We start from the raw sequence: 15,944 nt of genomic DNA, 5'->3' as shown, positions 1-15,944 counted from the left end.
AAAATCTCCATTCCCTCCCCACTCCAGGGGAAGGATACTGCAAAGTCTCCGTTCCCTTCCCAGTCCAGGGGAAGGATATTGCAAAATCCCCATTTCCTCCCTTATCAGCTGGGACTCGGGAGGCAGAGAATAGATGGGGGCGGGGCCAGTCAGAATTTTTACTCCCTCTCTCACTGCCTCCCTCTCTCAAACTCACTCACTGCCTACCCCCTCTCCCTCCCCCTCCCTCCCTCCCTTCTCTCTCTGTCTCCCTCCCTCTCAGTCTCCCTCTCCCTCCCTCTCATTGCCTCCCTCTCAAACTCACTCACTGCCTACCCCCCTCTCCCTCCCCCTCCCTCCCTCCCTTCTCTCTCTGTCTCCCTCCCTCTCAGTCTCCCTCTCCCTCCCTCTCATTGCCTCCCTCTCAAACTCACTCACTGCCTACCCCCCTCTCCCTCCCCCTCCCTCCCTCCCTTCTCTCTCTGTCTCCCTCCCTCTCAGTCTCCCTCTCCCTCCCTCTCATTGCCTCCCTCTCTCAAACTCACTCACTGCCTACCCCCCTCTCCCTCCCTCCCCCCTCCCTCCCTCCCTTCTCTCTCTGTCTCCCTCCCTCTCAGTCTCCCTCTCCCTCCCTCTCATTGCCTCCCTCTCTCAAACTCACTGCCTACCCCCTCTCCCTCCCTCCTCTCTCCCTGTATCCCTCCCTCTCACTGCCTCCCTCTCTCTCAAACTCACTGCCTAACCCCCTCTCCCTACCCCCTCCCTTCTCTTTCTCCCCCTCTCTGACTCCCTCCCTCTCTCACTGCCTGCCCCCTCTCTCCCTTTTCCCCCTCCCTCCCTCTCCCTCCCCATCTCTGCCTCCGTCCCTCCCTCCCTCCCTGGGAATCAGCTATTGTGTCAGTATTGTATTGTGTTGTGTATAGTAACAATCAGATAAATAACATTGCAACATAACCATGGCCCATTCATTGTAGCAACCCTTCCTAATCATTTTTACTATCCTTTTTACTAAATGGTACAGGGGTACTCCTCGAATTTGCAAAGTTGCCGGTTTTCTGAACTACTCAAAATTTCTGCAACCGGTTCGCCAGAACCAGCTGAAACCCATCTCTGGATTAAAGGCATTGTTGGACTAGTCTTCCCTTCCCTTGGGCTATACCAGGGATCTCAAGCTCAAAAGACCCGCGGGGTGCTTAAATGCGGCCCATGGGGCCAGCCTGGAAATAGCGAAGGACTGGCTCGCGGTGCCTTTGGAAGCCAAAATGGGGCACAGGGTGGGTCTCGTGTACTCCCCTGCCCCGTTTTGGCTGGCAGGGGGCTGCAGGAGGCTGTCCAGGCCACAAATGGGGTGCAAGGGGGCTCCCAAATAAAAGGGGAAGGGACTGGAACACAACCTGGGGAATTTACTTTTCAAGTTTTGAAAAGTTTGAAAACTTTGCAAGTTTTGAAAAGTTTGAAAACTTTGCAAGTTTTCATTTCCTAGTTTCCAGATTTTTTTTTTTTGACCCCGTGGGGAATGAAGCCTTCCTTCACACCTGCTTTCCATCCCGGATCATCTTCCTCCTCGCGAAATGCTCGCAATCGAGGGCTAAAACTCGCTTGGGCATCCTCGGCCGTCGCGGCCTCCCTGCCGGCCCCCTTCCCGAGGCTGCCGGCGCCCGCGGCCGTGCGAAACCCCCTTATAGCCCCCCCTCCCGCTGCATTTCCGTCCGTTTAAAAGCCGGCGGGGGGGGGAGGGGGAGGGGGAGACGCTTCAACGGAAAAGGGAGGGGGGGCGTTTTCATTCTTTCCCTCCCCTCCCCTGCCCCCCCCCGCCTCGCTTTTCCGACAGGTAACAGCAGATCTGCTTCGCTAAGTGAGACAGCCGCGCAGGTGAGTGAGCTGCTCCCACACCTTTGCAAACTTTCTTAAAAGTTGTTCCGTCAAAGGGGGGGAGGGTGTTTGCATCTACAGCTCTGCCCCTCCCCAAATAAATCTTTAGATATATACAGAGAGAGAGAGAGAGGGATGGATGAGAGAGAGAGAGAGAGAGAGAGAGAGAGAGATGAGATGGATGGATGGATAGATAGATAGATGATAGATAGAAAGATAGATAGATAGATAGATAGATAGATAGATAGATAGATAGATAGATAGATAGATGATAGATAGATAGATGATAGATAGATAGATAGATAGATAGGATAGACAGATATAGATAGATAGATAGATAGATGATAGATAGATAATATAGATAGATAGATAGATAGATAGATAGATAGATAGATATGATAGATGATAGATAGATAGATAAATAATAATAATAGATAAGAGAGATAGATAGATGATAAGATGATAGATGTGAGAGAGATGGATGGATGGATGGATGATAGATATAGGTAGATATAGATTAGATAGATAGAGATAGAGAGAGAGATAGAGATAGATAGATAGATAGATAGATAGATAGATAGATAGATAGATAGATAGATAGATAGATAGATGTAGGTAGGTAGGTAGGTAGGTAGGTAGATAGATAGAGATAGATGATAGGTAGGTAGGTAGGTAGGTAGGTAGGTAGGTAGATAGATAGATAGATAGATAGATAGATAGATAGATAGAGATGGATGGATGGATGGATGGATGGATGGATGGATGGATAGATAGATAGATATTGATAGATGATATATATAGAGAAAGGGGGGATATATATATATAAACTTTTGGAAACTGCTCTTTTAATTTTTGCAAAATAATCCAAAAGTCCACTGAAAGCCAGCTTTTTTGGCCGGTGGGGAGGGACGGGGACCCCTTATATGAATAAATTAAAAGGAAAAAAAGTGTTTCTTTTTTTTTTTTAGTCTTTCAGTTGTTGACTTAAAAGGCTTAGAAATGTTAGTTTGCAAAACCAGGCCGGTTTCCAAAGGAAAAACAAAAGTTTTGATTGTTCTCCCTTTTGGATTGGGTGGGGGGTGGGGTGGGGGTTTGTGTCAGGGTCACCAGATAGAATCCCGAATATTTTGCAAATATTTCTTGATAGCTGACCTTCCGTGTACAGTAGTATAAATTGTTCTTTAAAAAAAAAGTAAGAACAATAAATTCTTTAAAAGAAAAACCCAAGGGAGGGGGTGGATAGTGCCTTTAAAAATGGTCCGATTATCCCTCTCCAGCATGACTAGTGGCAAGGGATTATGGGTGCTGTAGTCTGTGATATCTAGAGGGCAGTGAATTTAAAGAGGATAGCGTAATGGAGAGGGAGCTGTTGCCAATTTTGGATTTATATATGAAGAAATCATACTGTACGTGTCCTCTGAGCTTGGTGGTGTTTTCTTACCGACGTTTCATTTACCTGCCTAGTTCACAGCTAGGAAGAAATCACACAATGCATGCACCCAAGTTTCTAGTCCTCATTGCTTTGCAAGAACGAACTTGGAATGTTCCTGTAATGCGGTTTGCTTCCCTGGTTGTCCCCCATTTGTACAGAGGGAAGGACGGCCCCATTCGCTATAGCTCGAGCCCCCCACCCCACCCCGCTTCCTGGCCTCCCACCACCCCAAAGCCGCATCGCAGCCCAACAATCCTGCGAGGTTGGCCTGCCTGCGATTCGGACAACGCTTCTGCCCAGACATGGAATCGCCCCAAAGGATCCAGACGGCTGCCAGGAAAGAAAATATACCCCCGGCTTTAAATTGCTGTGGGGCCCCAAAAGGTAAGCTCTGGAGAATTGGGGGGTGGGAGTGGAATTTGGGAATATAATTTATATGCGGCCTTCAAAGGCTTTTGAATATCTTGTTCAGCCTGCCCTTGGAATCCGCGTTCTTTTTCCGCTGAGACGCAATCTATCGGGGTTTGAGATAGACTGCCCCTGGACATGGAGGCTCCGTCAGAAATGCGGTGCCGGGAATAAACGCGGTGCCTAACTTGGGTCCTTGGGGAAGGACTCGAGAGGTGGCTAAAAATGCCAAATCCTTGCCTCAAAACGGTTTGTTACGGCGCTGTGATACAGGTGTTCCTCGACTTACGGTCTTACACATTTAGTGACCGTTCGAAGTTACCACAGCACGGAAAAAAAGGGACGGAGGACTGTTCGTCACACTTAACGACCGTCGCAGCATCCCCAAGGTCATGTGATCAAAATTCGAGACGCTTGGCAACTGACTCATATTTTATGACGGTCGCAGCGTCCCGGGGTTACGCGATTCCCTTTTGCGACCTTCTGAAGAGCAAAGTCCCTGATTCACTTAACAACTGTGGCGAGGAAGGTCGTAAAATGAGGCAAAACCCGCTTAACAGCCGTTTCCCTGAGCAATGGAAATTTTGGCCTCCCTTGTGGTTGTAAGTCGAGGGCTATCAGTAGACTTGACTGTTGAGGGGGTCACGTCCTATTTAGAGGTGGTATTCAGCCGGTTCAGAACGGTTCTGGTGAACTGGTAGCGGACATTTTGAGTAGTTCGGAGAATCGGCAAATATCACCTCTGACTGGCTATGCCCCCACCCGCCCCTCCCCTTCCCAGTTTTGGCTCCCAGATAAGTGCAGGGAGGCCTAGGCTGGGGCACCCAATCGATCTATTCACTGCCTCCCAGCTGATCGGCGAGGTCAGTCTATTGCTGCCTCCCAGCTGATCGGCCTGTTCTTCTTTTGTTGTCCTGCACAGGAGAACAGAGCTGGAAAGCAGGTTAGTGGGGTGTGGAGGGAATGGGTATTTTGCAGTATCCTTCCCCTCGAGTGGGGTGGGAATGGGGATTTTGCAGTATACCCCTCCCCCAGGAGTGGGGAGGGAATGGGGATTTGCAGTATCCTTCCCCTGGAGTGGAGAGGGAATGGAGATTTTGTAGTATCCTTCCCCAGGAGGGGTGGGAATGGAGATTTTTGCAGCATCCTTCCCTTGGAGTGGAGAGGGAATGGAGATTTTGCAATATCCTTCCCCTGGAGTGGAGAGGGAATGGAAATTTTGCAATATCCTTCCCCTGGAGTGAAGAGGGAATGGAGATTTTGCAGTATCCTTCCCCTGGAGTGGGGAAGGAATGGAGATTTTGCAGTATCCTTCCCCTGAAGTGGGGAGGGAATGGGGATTTTGCAGTATCCTTCCCCTCGAGTGGGGTGGGAATGGGGATTTTGCAGTATACCCCTCCCCCAGGAGTGGGGAGGGAATGGGGATTTTGCAGTATCCTTCCCCTGGAGTGGAGAGGGAATGGAGATTTTGCAGTATCCTTCCCCTGGATTGGAGAGGGGATGGGGATTTTGCTGTACCCTCCCCCCAGGAGTGGGGAGGGAATGGGGATTTTGCAGTATCCTTCCCCTGGAGTGGGGAGGGAATGAGGATTTTGCAGTATCCTTCCCCTGGAGTAAGGTGGGAATGGGTATTTTGCAGTATCCTCCCCCCTGGAGTAGGGTGGGAATGGGAATTTTGCAGTATCCTCCCCCCTGGAATTGTGAGGGAATGGGGATTTTGCAGTATCCTTCCCCTGCCATGCCCACCAAGCCACACCACGCCCACCAAGCCATGCCGACAGAACCTGTAGTAAAAAAAAAATTGAACCCCACCACTGCTCCTATTCAGAGAGTCTTAACTCTTGGGGGAAGAAGAGGATGGGGTCCTTCTCCTCGACTGAACACTTCGGCTTTTCACCTCTCCAGAGCAAAGGAAGATCCAGAAGAACATCAACATTCACCTACTACTGTCCTCAGGGAGCCATCTTGGAGAGCTCTGGACCCAGACGAGTTCCAGCATCCATGGCTCAAATCATCTGGGAGAAAACAGCGAAAGAGATTTACGGGTCCCATCGGGAAGGAGACAGACCAGCGGCCTGTTCCAGACCAATCTCTTTTGCCCTCCCGGGGGTCTCGCCAAAGCCTCCTTGGTCCAGCAGCAAACCAACCTGGAGAAGAGAAGAAGATGGGAAGGTGGGACGTTAAAAAGGACCCCTCGGAGGGGCTTCCCAGAGAGGCCCCACGACATTCCCAGGAATTCATCCGGAATGAAAAATAGAGAACAATATTTGCTGAAAGGACCACGGGAGCTCTTCACTGGGTCAAGAAGAAGCTATGAAGACCTCAAGGCCAAGAGAAAATCGTCCTCGCCCAGCCAGTTCTCGTTGGATCCACCTCTTCATTCACTTCGGATGATCTTCAGTGGCATCAGTGACTCCTCACCTCCAGGACCGGCCCTTACTTTGGACAGTCTGGTTGATGGTCATTCTTCTCCTGAGGGATCTCGGACTTTCATAAGGTCTTCTCAAAGCTCTGCCGATCGGTGCTGGTCCCTCCATGGGCTTAAGAAGAAAAGGTCTTCCTTCTCTTGTGAATCCTGGTCACCTTCTTGGGTTCCTCAACCAGCACGCGAACCACAGAGCTCAACCTTGGCTGTGCGAAAGGCCCAGTCTTCGGTGGAAGGAAACTCCTCTGGGCAACTGAGAAGTAAATGGCCAACCATGCTTAGTTCCACCTTGTTGACCTGTCGGGAAGACAACTCCAGTTGTCTGAGGAGCAGTTCAGGAACGCCACCGACTACAAACAAAATGGATGAGTTGCGGGACCAGGGCTACCTGAGGACACTTGGCCCAGAAGAACGTCCTTCTGGAACTTTCTGTGACTCAGAGTTGTATCTCAAGAACCTTCCGCCGGATGTCTTTTCCCTCAGGAGTTTGGAGAGATCCTTCAAGACGTTGTGTGCAGAGTCTTCTCCAAGGAGAGGGTTGTCCATGGATGACACCCACGAAGAGGAGCCACCAACTCTTGATCCTTCTGGAGTCCCGGAGGTCCCGTTAGGTCACGCCTTTGAGAAGAACATTGGGGATTTTGCCACCCGTGAAGTTGGAGATAAGCATGGAGAAGCCGGTGGAGACCCCACCATCACCTCCTCTGTTGATGAGGCCAGTTTGTTGATAGCCCTTCAGAAGGTCCCTCTCTTTGAGGAAACCATCTGGAAGGGTCCCAGAAAAGGATCCCGGCCCATCAACACAACTGTCTGGCCACGACACCTTCAGAAAGATGGGGGTCCACTCCAAGGATATTTTGTCCCACTGGAAGTTAAGAAATTGGGCGATGTTTTCAAAAGATGGCGTTCCCACTGGGAGAAAAGGCAGCAGATTCGTCTGCTGGTGTTTCGAATCCAGACCAGGCTGATCGGGCGGTGAGTAGCTGTCCTCACAATACAAGGTAGTCCAGTGGTGAAATGTAAAATTTGTTACTACCGGTTCTGTAGGCGTGGCTTGGGGGGGTAATATGACTAAGTGGCCGGGGCCAATTTTTTTTTTTTAACTTTTAAAACCATTTTTTCTACAACCTCTTCGGTTGTAAAAAAAAAAATGCTTTTAAAGCCTCTGATGATCCCAGCTGACTTGCCTGATCGGTAGAGGCTTTTTTTTTAAAGCCTCTGACGATCCCAGCTGACTTGCCTGATTGTCAGAGGCTTTCTTTTTTTAAAAAAAAAAACCCTCTGACGATCCCAGCTGACTTGCCTGATCGGCAGAGGCTTTTTTTCCTTTTAAAAACATTTTTTTCTATAACCTCTTCGGCCGAAGAGGTTGTAGAAAAAATGCTTTTAAAAGCCTCTGATGATCCCAGCTGAGCCGCGTGATCATCAGAGGCTTTTTCTGTTACTTTTAAAAGCATTTTTTCAGCCAAAGAGGTTGTAGAAAAAATGCTTTTAAAAGTAAAAAAAAAAAAGCCTCTGGTGATCACGCGGCTCAGCTGGGCATGGGGGGGGGGCAGGAATGTTTGCTACCGGTTCCCCAAACTACCCGCTGCCATCGCTACCAGATCGGGCAATCCGGTCCGAACGGGGAGCATTTCACCCCTGAGGTAGTCCCTGACTTACAACAGTTCCTTGACCAACCGTTTGAAATCACAACAGGATTGAAAAAAAGTGACTTACGGCCGTGTTTCACACGTATGACCACTGCAGCGTCCCCATTTGGTCATGTGATCAAAATTTGGCCGCTTGGCAGCTGACTCGTATTTACGAGGGTTGCGGTGTCCCGGGGGTCACGTGATCCCCTTTTGCGACCTTCTATAAAAGTAAAGTCAATGGGGAAGAGGGATTCACTTAACAACCGTGGGACTAATCTGACAGCTGAAGTGATTCACGTAAAACAACTGTGGCAAGAGAGAGATCGTAAAATGGAGCAAAATGCTCTTAACCAATGTCTCACTTAGCAACAGAAATGTTGGGCTCAGTTGTGGTCATTAAGTCGAGGACTACCTGTATTTTGATGGTGTTTCTCCTCTTTTACTAAACCTGGTTATTATCAGTTCTCGCGTTCTCATTTCTGCTGCTGATCATTTTAACCATGGTTTGTTGGCCTGAGCTAATATTACATGGATATTGTAGGTTAAGCCTAACAAACTAGGATGGCTTAAACAGGGCAGAGAACCTGGCGAGGTGTGAACGGTGCCCAAAGTCCTGTAATTTTAACTGTTGCTATATTTATAGTTGGTTTTATATTTCTGTTTTTATTGCATTGTAAGCCACTTAAGAGTCGCTCTGGATAGTGGGATACAAATTTAATAAGTAAAAAACGAATAAGAATTGGCGGTTTGCTAAAACCGAGGCTTAATATGAGATGCTATCTGGACATTCCTTCCTTTCCCCCGCCTTCCCCGGATGAAGACCCTTCCCCCCAAAAAGAAACCCTGATTGATGGATTGGTCCTTTCTTGCTTACTTTTTGATTCTTGGATAGAAACTAATCAAGGAGAGAAGCAACCTGGAATTAAGAAGAAACTTTCTAACAGGGAGCACAATTAACCGGTGGAACAGCTTGCCACTGGAACTTGTGGATGCTCCAACAGCGGAGGTTTGAAAGAAGAGATTGGACAGTCACTTGTCTGAAATGGAATAGGACAGTGATGGCTAACCTTTTTGCCGTCACTTGCCAAAAGCGGGAGGAGCACGGGGGGGGGTCGCGTGCACCTGTGCCCACCCCCATAATTCAATGCGCCCCGCCCCCTGCGCATGCGTATGTCACCCTGCTTTTGGCACGTGATGACATGGTAGGCCCGTTTTTCGCCTTCCTCAGGCTCCAGAGGCGTTCTTGGAACCTGGGGAGGGCAAAAACAGCCTCCCTCCATCCCGGAGGCCCTCCGGAGGCCGGAAATGGCCCATTTCCCGACTTCTGGTGGGACCGGAAGGCCCATTTTTTGCTCTCCCCAGGCTCCAGAGGCTTTCTAGGAGCCTGGGGAGAGCCAAAATGGCCTTCCCCACCTCCCCGGAGGCCCTCCGGAGGCTGGAAACAGCCCGTTTCCCGACTTCTAGTAGGCCCGAAAAGCCTGAAAATTAGCTGACTGGCGCGCTCATGAGCACTGGAGCTGAGCTAGGGCAACACTCGCATGCCCACAGATATGGCTCTGCGTGCCACCTGTGGCACGCATGCCATAGGTTCACCATCACGGGTATAGGGTCTCCTGCTGGAGCAGGGGGCTGGACTAGAAGACCTCCAAGGTCCCTTCCGGCTCTGTTCTGACTGATCGCTCTTTCTGCCGTGCTCGGTCTTTCAAGGTGCTTCAAAGCCTGGCAGAGTTTGGCCCAACGGAAACGGCACGGCCAGGTGGCCGTGGAGCACCTGTGGGCCCAATCCTTGAGGGCCTCTTTCCAGCAGTGGTGCCTAATGGTGGAAGCCAGGAGAAACGCCAAGATGGCGGTGATTGAGCTGCTGGGGACCAAGCGGCCGAGCTCCTGCGGTACGTAAAATAATGAGAGTGGTGATCGCAGCTTGGTGATCCTTTTGGGGGACCCTTTGCCCTTTTCTTGGGGTGACCCACGGACGAAGCACCTCCGAAGCTCTTTGTCTCCAAATGCTCCAGGGCCCCGGAGGGACCCCGACAGAAGACCGTGGCCCCCAAAGTACGTAGAAAATACTTTGGATTCTCTTTTCCACCTGAGGACGTTGCAGGAAGCGTTTCTGACTTGGGAGGCAAGATGCCGGGAAGCGCAGCGGGCTGGGTAAGTGGCTGGTTTCCAGCAACGGACGCTCTTCTCTAAAAGCCAGGTTACTAGTCCTCATGGATGCTTGCCGTGTCTTTTTGTTCCCGCAGGGCTTTTCGTCGTGGTTTGACCCTGCGGCAGCTGCGGGAGGCTCTTGGGCGATGGCGCCAGAGGACCCGCGGTCTCAATCTTCTCGGGCTCACTGAGGGCTCTCTCCTTGCGTCGGCAGATTTGCAAGAATCTTCCTCCTCTTCTGCCTTGCCTACCGCCAGTCAGGTTTGTGTTGTGCGTTGCGTCCTTGGCAAATTGCAGCGTCCCCTCCGGTCTACAGACCGAGCCACACTGGCTCCTAACCATCTACCCACAGGCCTAAATTTTGCAAATGAAAGAAGAACATTATTTTTCAAGTGGACGCACAATTTTGATTAGTTTTGTAAGGTCGGCCAGGATTAACTGTGTGTTCTTTCTTTGCTGGGGGCAGGCAGTCCAACCGGTAGAGCCCAGCCTCATCGGCCTGACTTCCTTGGGGACTGTTGAAGAACCCAGCGGCCTTCCTGCTCCCACCTCTCATTGTCCGAACTGCAGTTATGACTGTGAAAATCCTACCCATGTCGCTAAGCGGGCCTCTCCTCTTCGGCTTAATTGGCAGGCAGCGTAAGTCCTCGTGTTTTGGGACTCTGGAGTTTCCCATCATGAAAGGTTCAGCAGAAATTAGTTTTCCCTAACCTGTATTCCTCGACTTAGGACCACAATTGAGCCCAAAACTTCCGTTGCTAAGGGAGACCGTTGTTAAGTGAGTTTTGCTCCATTCTTGCCACAGCTGGTAAGTAAAGTTAACGGAATCACTGTTGTTAAGTGAGGAATCTGGTTGTTAAGCGAATCTGGCTTCCCCATTGACTTTGCCTGTCAGAATGTCGCAAAAGGGAATTAAATGACCCCCCCAGGGAAACTGCTTCCGTCATAAAATACGAACCAGTTGCCAAGCATCCAAATTTCGATCAGGTGCTGCAATGGTTGTTAAGTGTGAAAAACGACCATAAATCCCTTTTTTTCAGTGCTGTGGTAACTCCAAACGGTCATTAAACGAATGGTTGTAAGGTCGAGGACTATCCGTACGGGAAATTTGGGTGAAACGTCCTTAAAAAAGAGGGACCCTGACTGCTTGGGGGAGCCCAAAGATTCTCCAAAGAAAATTGGAGAAAATCCATTAATTTTGAGCGTCCATGTTGGGTCATGAGAGCTCAAAACTTTTCCTCACTTTTATAATATACTGTATCTTTCCATCTTGATCTATTCATTGACTTATTAATTTCTTTTCTTTCTCTTCTTTCATTTTATATGCTAACCATCGTCTAATCTCTCCCTCTGCCTTCTTGCCCGATTGACAAAACCAAACTTTCTTATTCTCTGTGTATTTAAACCCTGGCGCAAGGAGTTATGGCCCACCTTGTGTTCTGCCCCAAAGAACGCAGCACACACAAAGTCTGTACAAAACTTAAATTTACTAAAATAACTCAGTCTTTTTCCAAAACAAAGGCTAAACTTTCTTAACAGCCTACAAGAAACCAAAGATAAAGTAATCACAATCTTACTATGGTTGGCAAAAAGCCCAGAAGCAATTTGCAGAGAATCCAGACGCGAAGGAGAGTGAACTAAAGTTGTTCCCTGCAAATTGCTTCAGTCGGCGTTCCTCCTTAAATAGGCTAAGGGAGTGGCCAATTAGCCCCAAGCCTTACCCTTGAGGAGACCTCCTGAGGAGCCACTCCTGCCTTTTGGCAGCTCTGCGTGCCCATGCATCGAGAAGAGGCTCCTCCTCTTTGTCCTCTTCACCCATGGAAGCTTCTGGAGGTTCTGAAGGCCCTGGCTGAATCCCCGCCTCTGGCACCCACATCTTCTCCAGCCTCCTCATTGTCTGACTCGAGTGCCAGCTGCACAGGCTGCTGGCGCAGCACCACACCAGCCTCCTCGCTGTCAGAATCGGCTACGATCTGCACAGGCTGCTGACGGGCCACACCTTGTGTGGCTAACTCCTCTGCCCTTTGACCCCTTCATGCCTTCCAGGAGCAAATATGGACAGCTGTGGAAACGCATCATCCAGCTGCATCGCTTCCAGGGCGTGCGGGAGGCGCGTCAGCTGGCAAAGGCCTGGCTTCTTTGGAGAGACGCCTGCAGGACCGAGCTGGTGGTACAAACCCTGGTGAGTAACTTGCACACCTCCTGCGGCCGCGTCTTCTGTGCCTGCCTGCGGGAATCTGGCTTTAAAAAGTGCCGTTAAGTTTCCAGTCCATAGTAAGCAATGGGGAAGGGACACGCCTCATCGGCAGCACGATGGGAAGAATGGTTAAGGTTTCGGTTTATTTTATTATCAAATTTGCAGATGATACTAAACTGGCAGGAATAGCTGACACCCTAGAACAGTGGTGGCTAACCTTTTTGCCGTCGTGTGCCAAAAGCGGGGGGAACCTGGGGGGATCATGCATGTGCACGCCCACACCCATAATTCAATGTGCCATACCCCCCCCACGCATGCACGCGCAACCCCCACTTTTGGCACACGATGGCACAGTGGGCCTGGTAGGCCCGTTTTCCACCCTCCCCAGGCTCCTGAGCTTGCCGATCAGAAAGGTCGATGGTTTGGCGGTTCGAATCCCTAGTATAGGTCTCCTGTGTGCGCAAGGGGGTTGGACTAGATGACCTCCAAGGTCCCTTCCAACACTGTTAACTCTTTATCGGTGTCATGCCTCTTCCTGCAGAGATGGCGGAGAGGGGCTCGGTGGAGCTGGAAGATATGGAGACGGCGCTGGTTGCAACTCCAAGTGGCCCAGCGTTTCCACAAAGCCGAAGAGGAACAGTTGCTCAAAACAGTAAGAAGGATGCATTTTAAGGGGTGAGGAGTTAAATAGCACCCACTTCCCCATATCCTGGCCCTTCCCTTTCTTCTGTGGTTGGGTTGGGTCTCTGCTACCCTGGCACACCTGGGCATGGCTAGTCTAGTGAAGAGAAGGACCAGGGGAGACAGGATAGCAGTCTTCCAATATTTGAGGAGCTGCCACAGAGAGGAGGGGGTCAAGCTGTTTTCCAAGGCATCCGAAGGCCAGACAAGGAATAATGGATGGAAACTGAACAAAGAGGATGTCAGCGTTGCAACGCTGGCATAGAGAGAGAGCAGAGGACAGCGAAAGATAAACTCTGAAACTTTTGCCTGCAAAATCCCTTTGAAGCTTGGTTGTCGTGGAGATCAGGGGAGGGGGGCACATTCCTGAGAAATGACGGGGAAAAGAAGTCTGAAGAATAACTTGGAAGACAGCCAATGAGAAGCAGAGACTTGGGTGTCGGAAAGGGAGGGATTGGGAGGCAAAAGGTCAGTCTTGTCCGCACGGAGTCATGAACCGGTGGCTGAGTTCAATTAAAGAAAGATTTCCTTAAAGATTGGCAGTTTGGAGATTCATTTAATTTTGAGACAGTACCGAAATAAGGAGGAATTTTCTGACTATGAGAGCAATCAACCGATGGAACAGAAGTTGCCTTCGGAAGTTGTGGGAGCTTCATCCCTGGAGGCTTTCAAGAAGAGACTGGACTGCCATCGGTCAGAAATGGTGTAGGCCGTGATGGTGAACCTATGGCACGCGTGCCCAAAGTGGCACATGGAGCCATGTCACCTGGCACACATGGCGTCACCCGTTCCTCTTCCAGGTTTCTGGCACGCATGTGCACACAACCATCAGCTGGCCTTTGTGCGTGCGGCAGTGCTGGAAACCGGAAGAACTGGTCTTCCATTTTTCCGTCGTGAGCATGCGTGCCGGCCAGCTGATCGGCGCATGCTCATGCACGGCAGTAACCGGAAAACCTGCTTGCCAGTGCGCATGTGCGCCGCAAACTGGAAGTACCATATCCGGCGCGCGCATGCCCTCTGGGCAGCTCCACTTTCTGGTCGCAGCCCTGAAGAGTGCACGCTAAGTGCTCCCTTTTTGGCACTTGTTGCCCCACGTGCCGTGCCAAACAGGTTCGCCATCACTGGTTCTGGGTTGCATCAACAGAGGGATAGAATCAAGATCACGTGAAGTGTTAAGACCACTTTTTAAGGCCTTGGTAAGGCCACACTTGGAATACGGCATCCAGTTTTGGTCGTCACGATGTGAAAAGGATGTGGAGACTCTAGAAAGAGTGCAGAGAAGAGCAAGAAAGATGATTAGGGGACTGGAGGCTAAAACATATGAAGAACGGTTGCAGGAACCAGGTATGTCCAGTTTAATGAAAAGAAGGACTAGGGGTGACATGATAGCAGTCTTCCAATATCTCAGGGGCTTCCACAAAGAAGAGGGAGTCAAGCTATTCTCCAAAGCACCTGAGGGCAGGACAAGAAGCAACGGGTGGAAACTAATCAAGGAGAGAAGCAACCTAGAACTAAGGAGAAATTTCCTGACAGTGAGGACAATTAACCAGTGGAACAACTTGCCTCCAGAAGTTGTGAATGCTCCAACAGTGGAAGATTTTAAGAAGATGTTGGATAACCATTTGTCTGAAGTGGTGCAGGGTTTCCTGCCTGGGCAGAGGGTTGGACTAGAAGACCTCCAGAGTCCTTTCCAGCTCTGTTATTCTATTCTATTCTATTCTATTCTATTCTATTCTATTCTATTCTATTCTATTCTATTCTATTCTATTCTATTCTATTCTAATTCTATTCTATTCTATTCTATTCTATTCTATTCTATTCTATTCCATTCCATTCCATTCCATTCCATTCCATTCCTTTCCTTTCCATTCCATATTTTCTATTCTATTCTATTCTATTCTATTCCATTCCTTTCCATTCCATATTTTCTATTCTATTCTATCCTATTCCATTCCATTCCTTTCCATTCCATATTTTCTATTCTATTCTATTCTATTCTATTCTATTCTATTCTATTCTATTTCATTCCGTATTTTCTATTCTATTCTATTCTATTCTATGCTATTCTATTCTATTCCTTTCTATTCCATATTTTCTATTCTATTCTATTCCATTCCTTTTCATTCCATTCCATATTTTCTATTCTATTCCATTCCATTCCATTCCTTTCCATTCCATATTTTCTATTCTATTCTATTCTATCGTATTCCATTCCATTCCTTTCTATTCCATTTCATATTTTCTATTCTATTCTATTCTATTCTATTCTATTCTATCCTATTCCATTCCATTCCTTTCTATTCTATTCTATTCTATTCTATTCTATTCTATCCTATCCTATCCTATTCCTTTCCATTCCGTATTTTCTATTCTATTCTATTCTATTCTATTCTATTCTATTCTATTCTATTCTATTCTATTCTATTCTATTCTATTCTATTCCTTTCCATTCCGTATTTTCTATTCTATTCTATTCTATTCTATTCTATTCTATTCTAGGGTCTCCTGCTTGGGCGCGGGCGGGAGGTTGGACTAGATGACCTCCAAGGTCCTTTCCCACTCTGTTAATCTGAATCTGAATCTGAATCTCTTTGCAGGCTTTTGGAAAGTGGCGCCGGCTGGCGGCCGTCTCTCGTGTCCAGAACAGATAAAACATCCGGCTTGGGTTGGCTCCCTTTGGTAAACAGCTGCAGGAGGGGCAGGTGGCGCGAGGGACAAGCAGCCTCTCAGAAAACATGGACTTTGCAATGGAAAACTTATGTCTACACATTTTGGACCGGTGTGTGTTTGTGTGTGTGAGACGGAGGGAAAAAATTGAGCCATGCCGAGGATTAACCAATCTTGTTTATTTTGAGATAATCATTAAAAAATCCAAGCGCAGTGGATGGTATCTTCGTTGCTGCATCGCGATGTGGGGGGGGTCCCTATTTGTCAAGGCCCCTCTGAAATTTAGAAAAATCCCTTTGCCTGGGGCAGACTCCCCCCCTCCTCCCGCAGAGGATAAGTTGGGTTGTGTTTTGCAACGGAGCAGGAAGTCTTCTCCTCCTCGCTCCCCCCACTGAGTTTCCCTTACAGATTAATCCTCGACTTACGACAGTCCATTTACAGGTTGATATATTCACTTACTTTCCCTACCAGTTCGCAAATGTCCACGCATGCGTCCGGCCG

General features: G+C 49.0%; 1 protein-coding gene across 1 annotated transcript; it reads left to right on the top strand.

Annotated features, from left to right (window-relative positions):
- Nucleotides 1-3,585: 3,585 nt before the first annotated feature.
- Nucleotides 3,586-15,643, top strand: LOC139326164 (uncharacterized). The gene is made up of 9 exons (XM_070956299.1): nucleotides 3,586-3,667; nucleotides 5,597-7,091; nucleotides 9,458-9,639; nucleotides 9,763-9,901; nucleotides 9,994-10,159; nucleotides 10,365-10,537; nucleotides 11,945-12,080; nucleotides 12,637-12,770; nucleotides 15,374-15,643. Exons 1-9 carry the CDS (start codon nucleotides 3,586-3,588, stop codon nucleotides 15,573-15,575), a joined length of 2,709 nt encoding a protein of 902 aa, XP_070812400.1. The 3' UTR covers nucleotides 15,576-15,643.
- The last annotated feature ends 301 nt before the right edge of the window (nucleotides 15,644-15,944 follow it).

This window comes from Pituophis catenifer, unplaced genomic scaffold (assembly GCF_029215685.1).
Source record: "Pituophis catenifer annectens isolate HBS135680 unplaced genomic scaffold, rPitCat1.0.hap2 SCAF_18, whole genome shotgun sequence".
NCBI lineage: Eukaryota > Metazoa > Chordata > Lepidosauria > Squamata > Colubridae > Pituophis > Pituophis catenifer.
Note: the sequence above shows the minus strand (reverse complement) of the source record. Positions and strands in the feature narration are given on the sequence as shown.

Excerpts from the sequence above, each read along its gene's own strand:
- LOC139326164 (XM_070956299.1), top strand. The coding sequence starts at position 3,586 with ATGGAATCGCCCCAAAGGATCCAGACGGCTGCCAGGAAAGAAAATATA. Across the intron at positions 3,668-5,596 it reads TTGCTGTGGGGCCCCAAAAG|AGCAAAGGAAGATCCAGAAG; the intron begins GTAAGCTCTGGA and ends TCACCTCTCCAG. Across the intron at positions 12,771-15,373 it reads AGAAGGATGCATTTTAAGGG|GCTTTTGGAAAGTGGCGCCG; the intron begins GTGAGGAGTTAA and ends ATCTCTTTGCAG.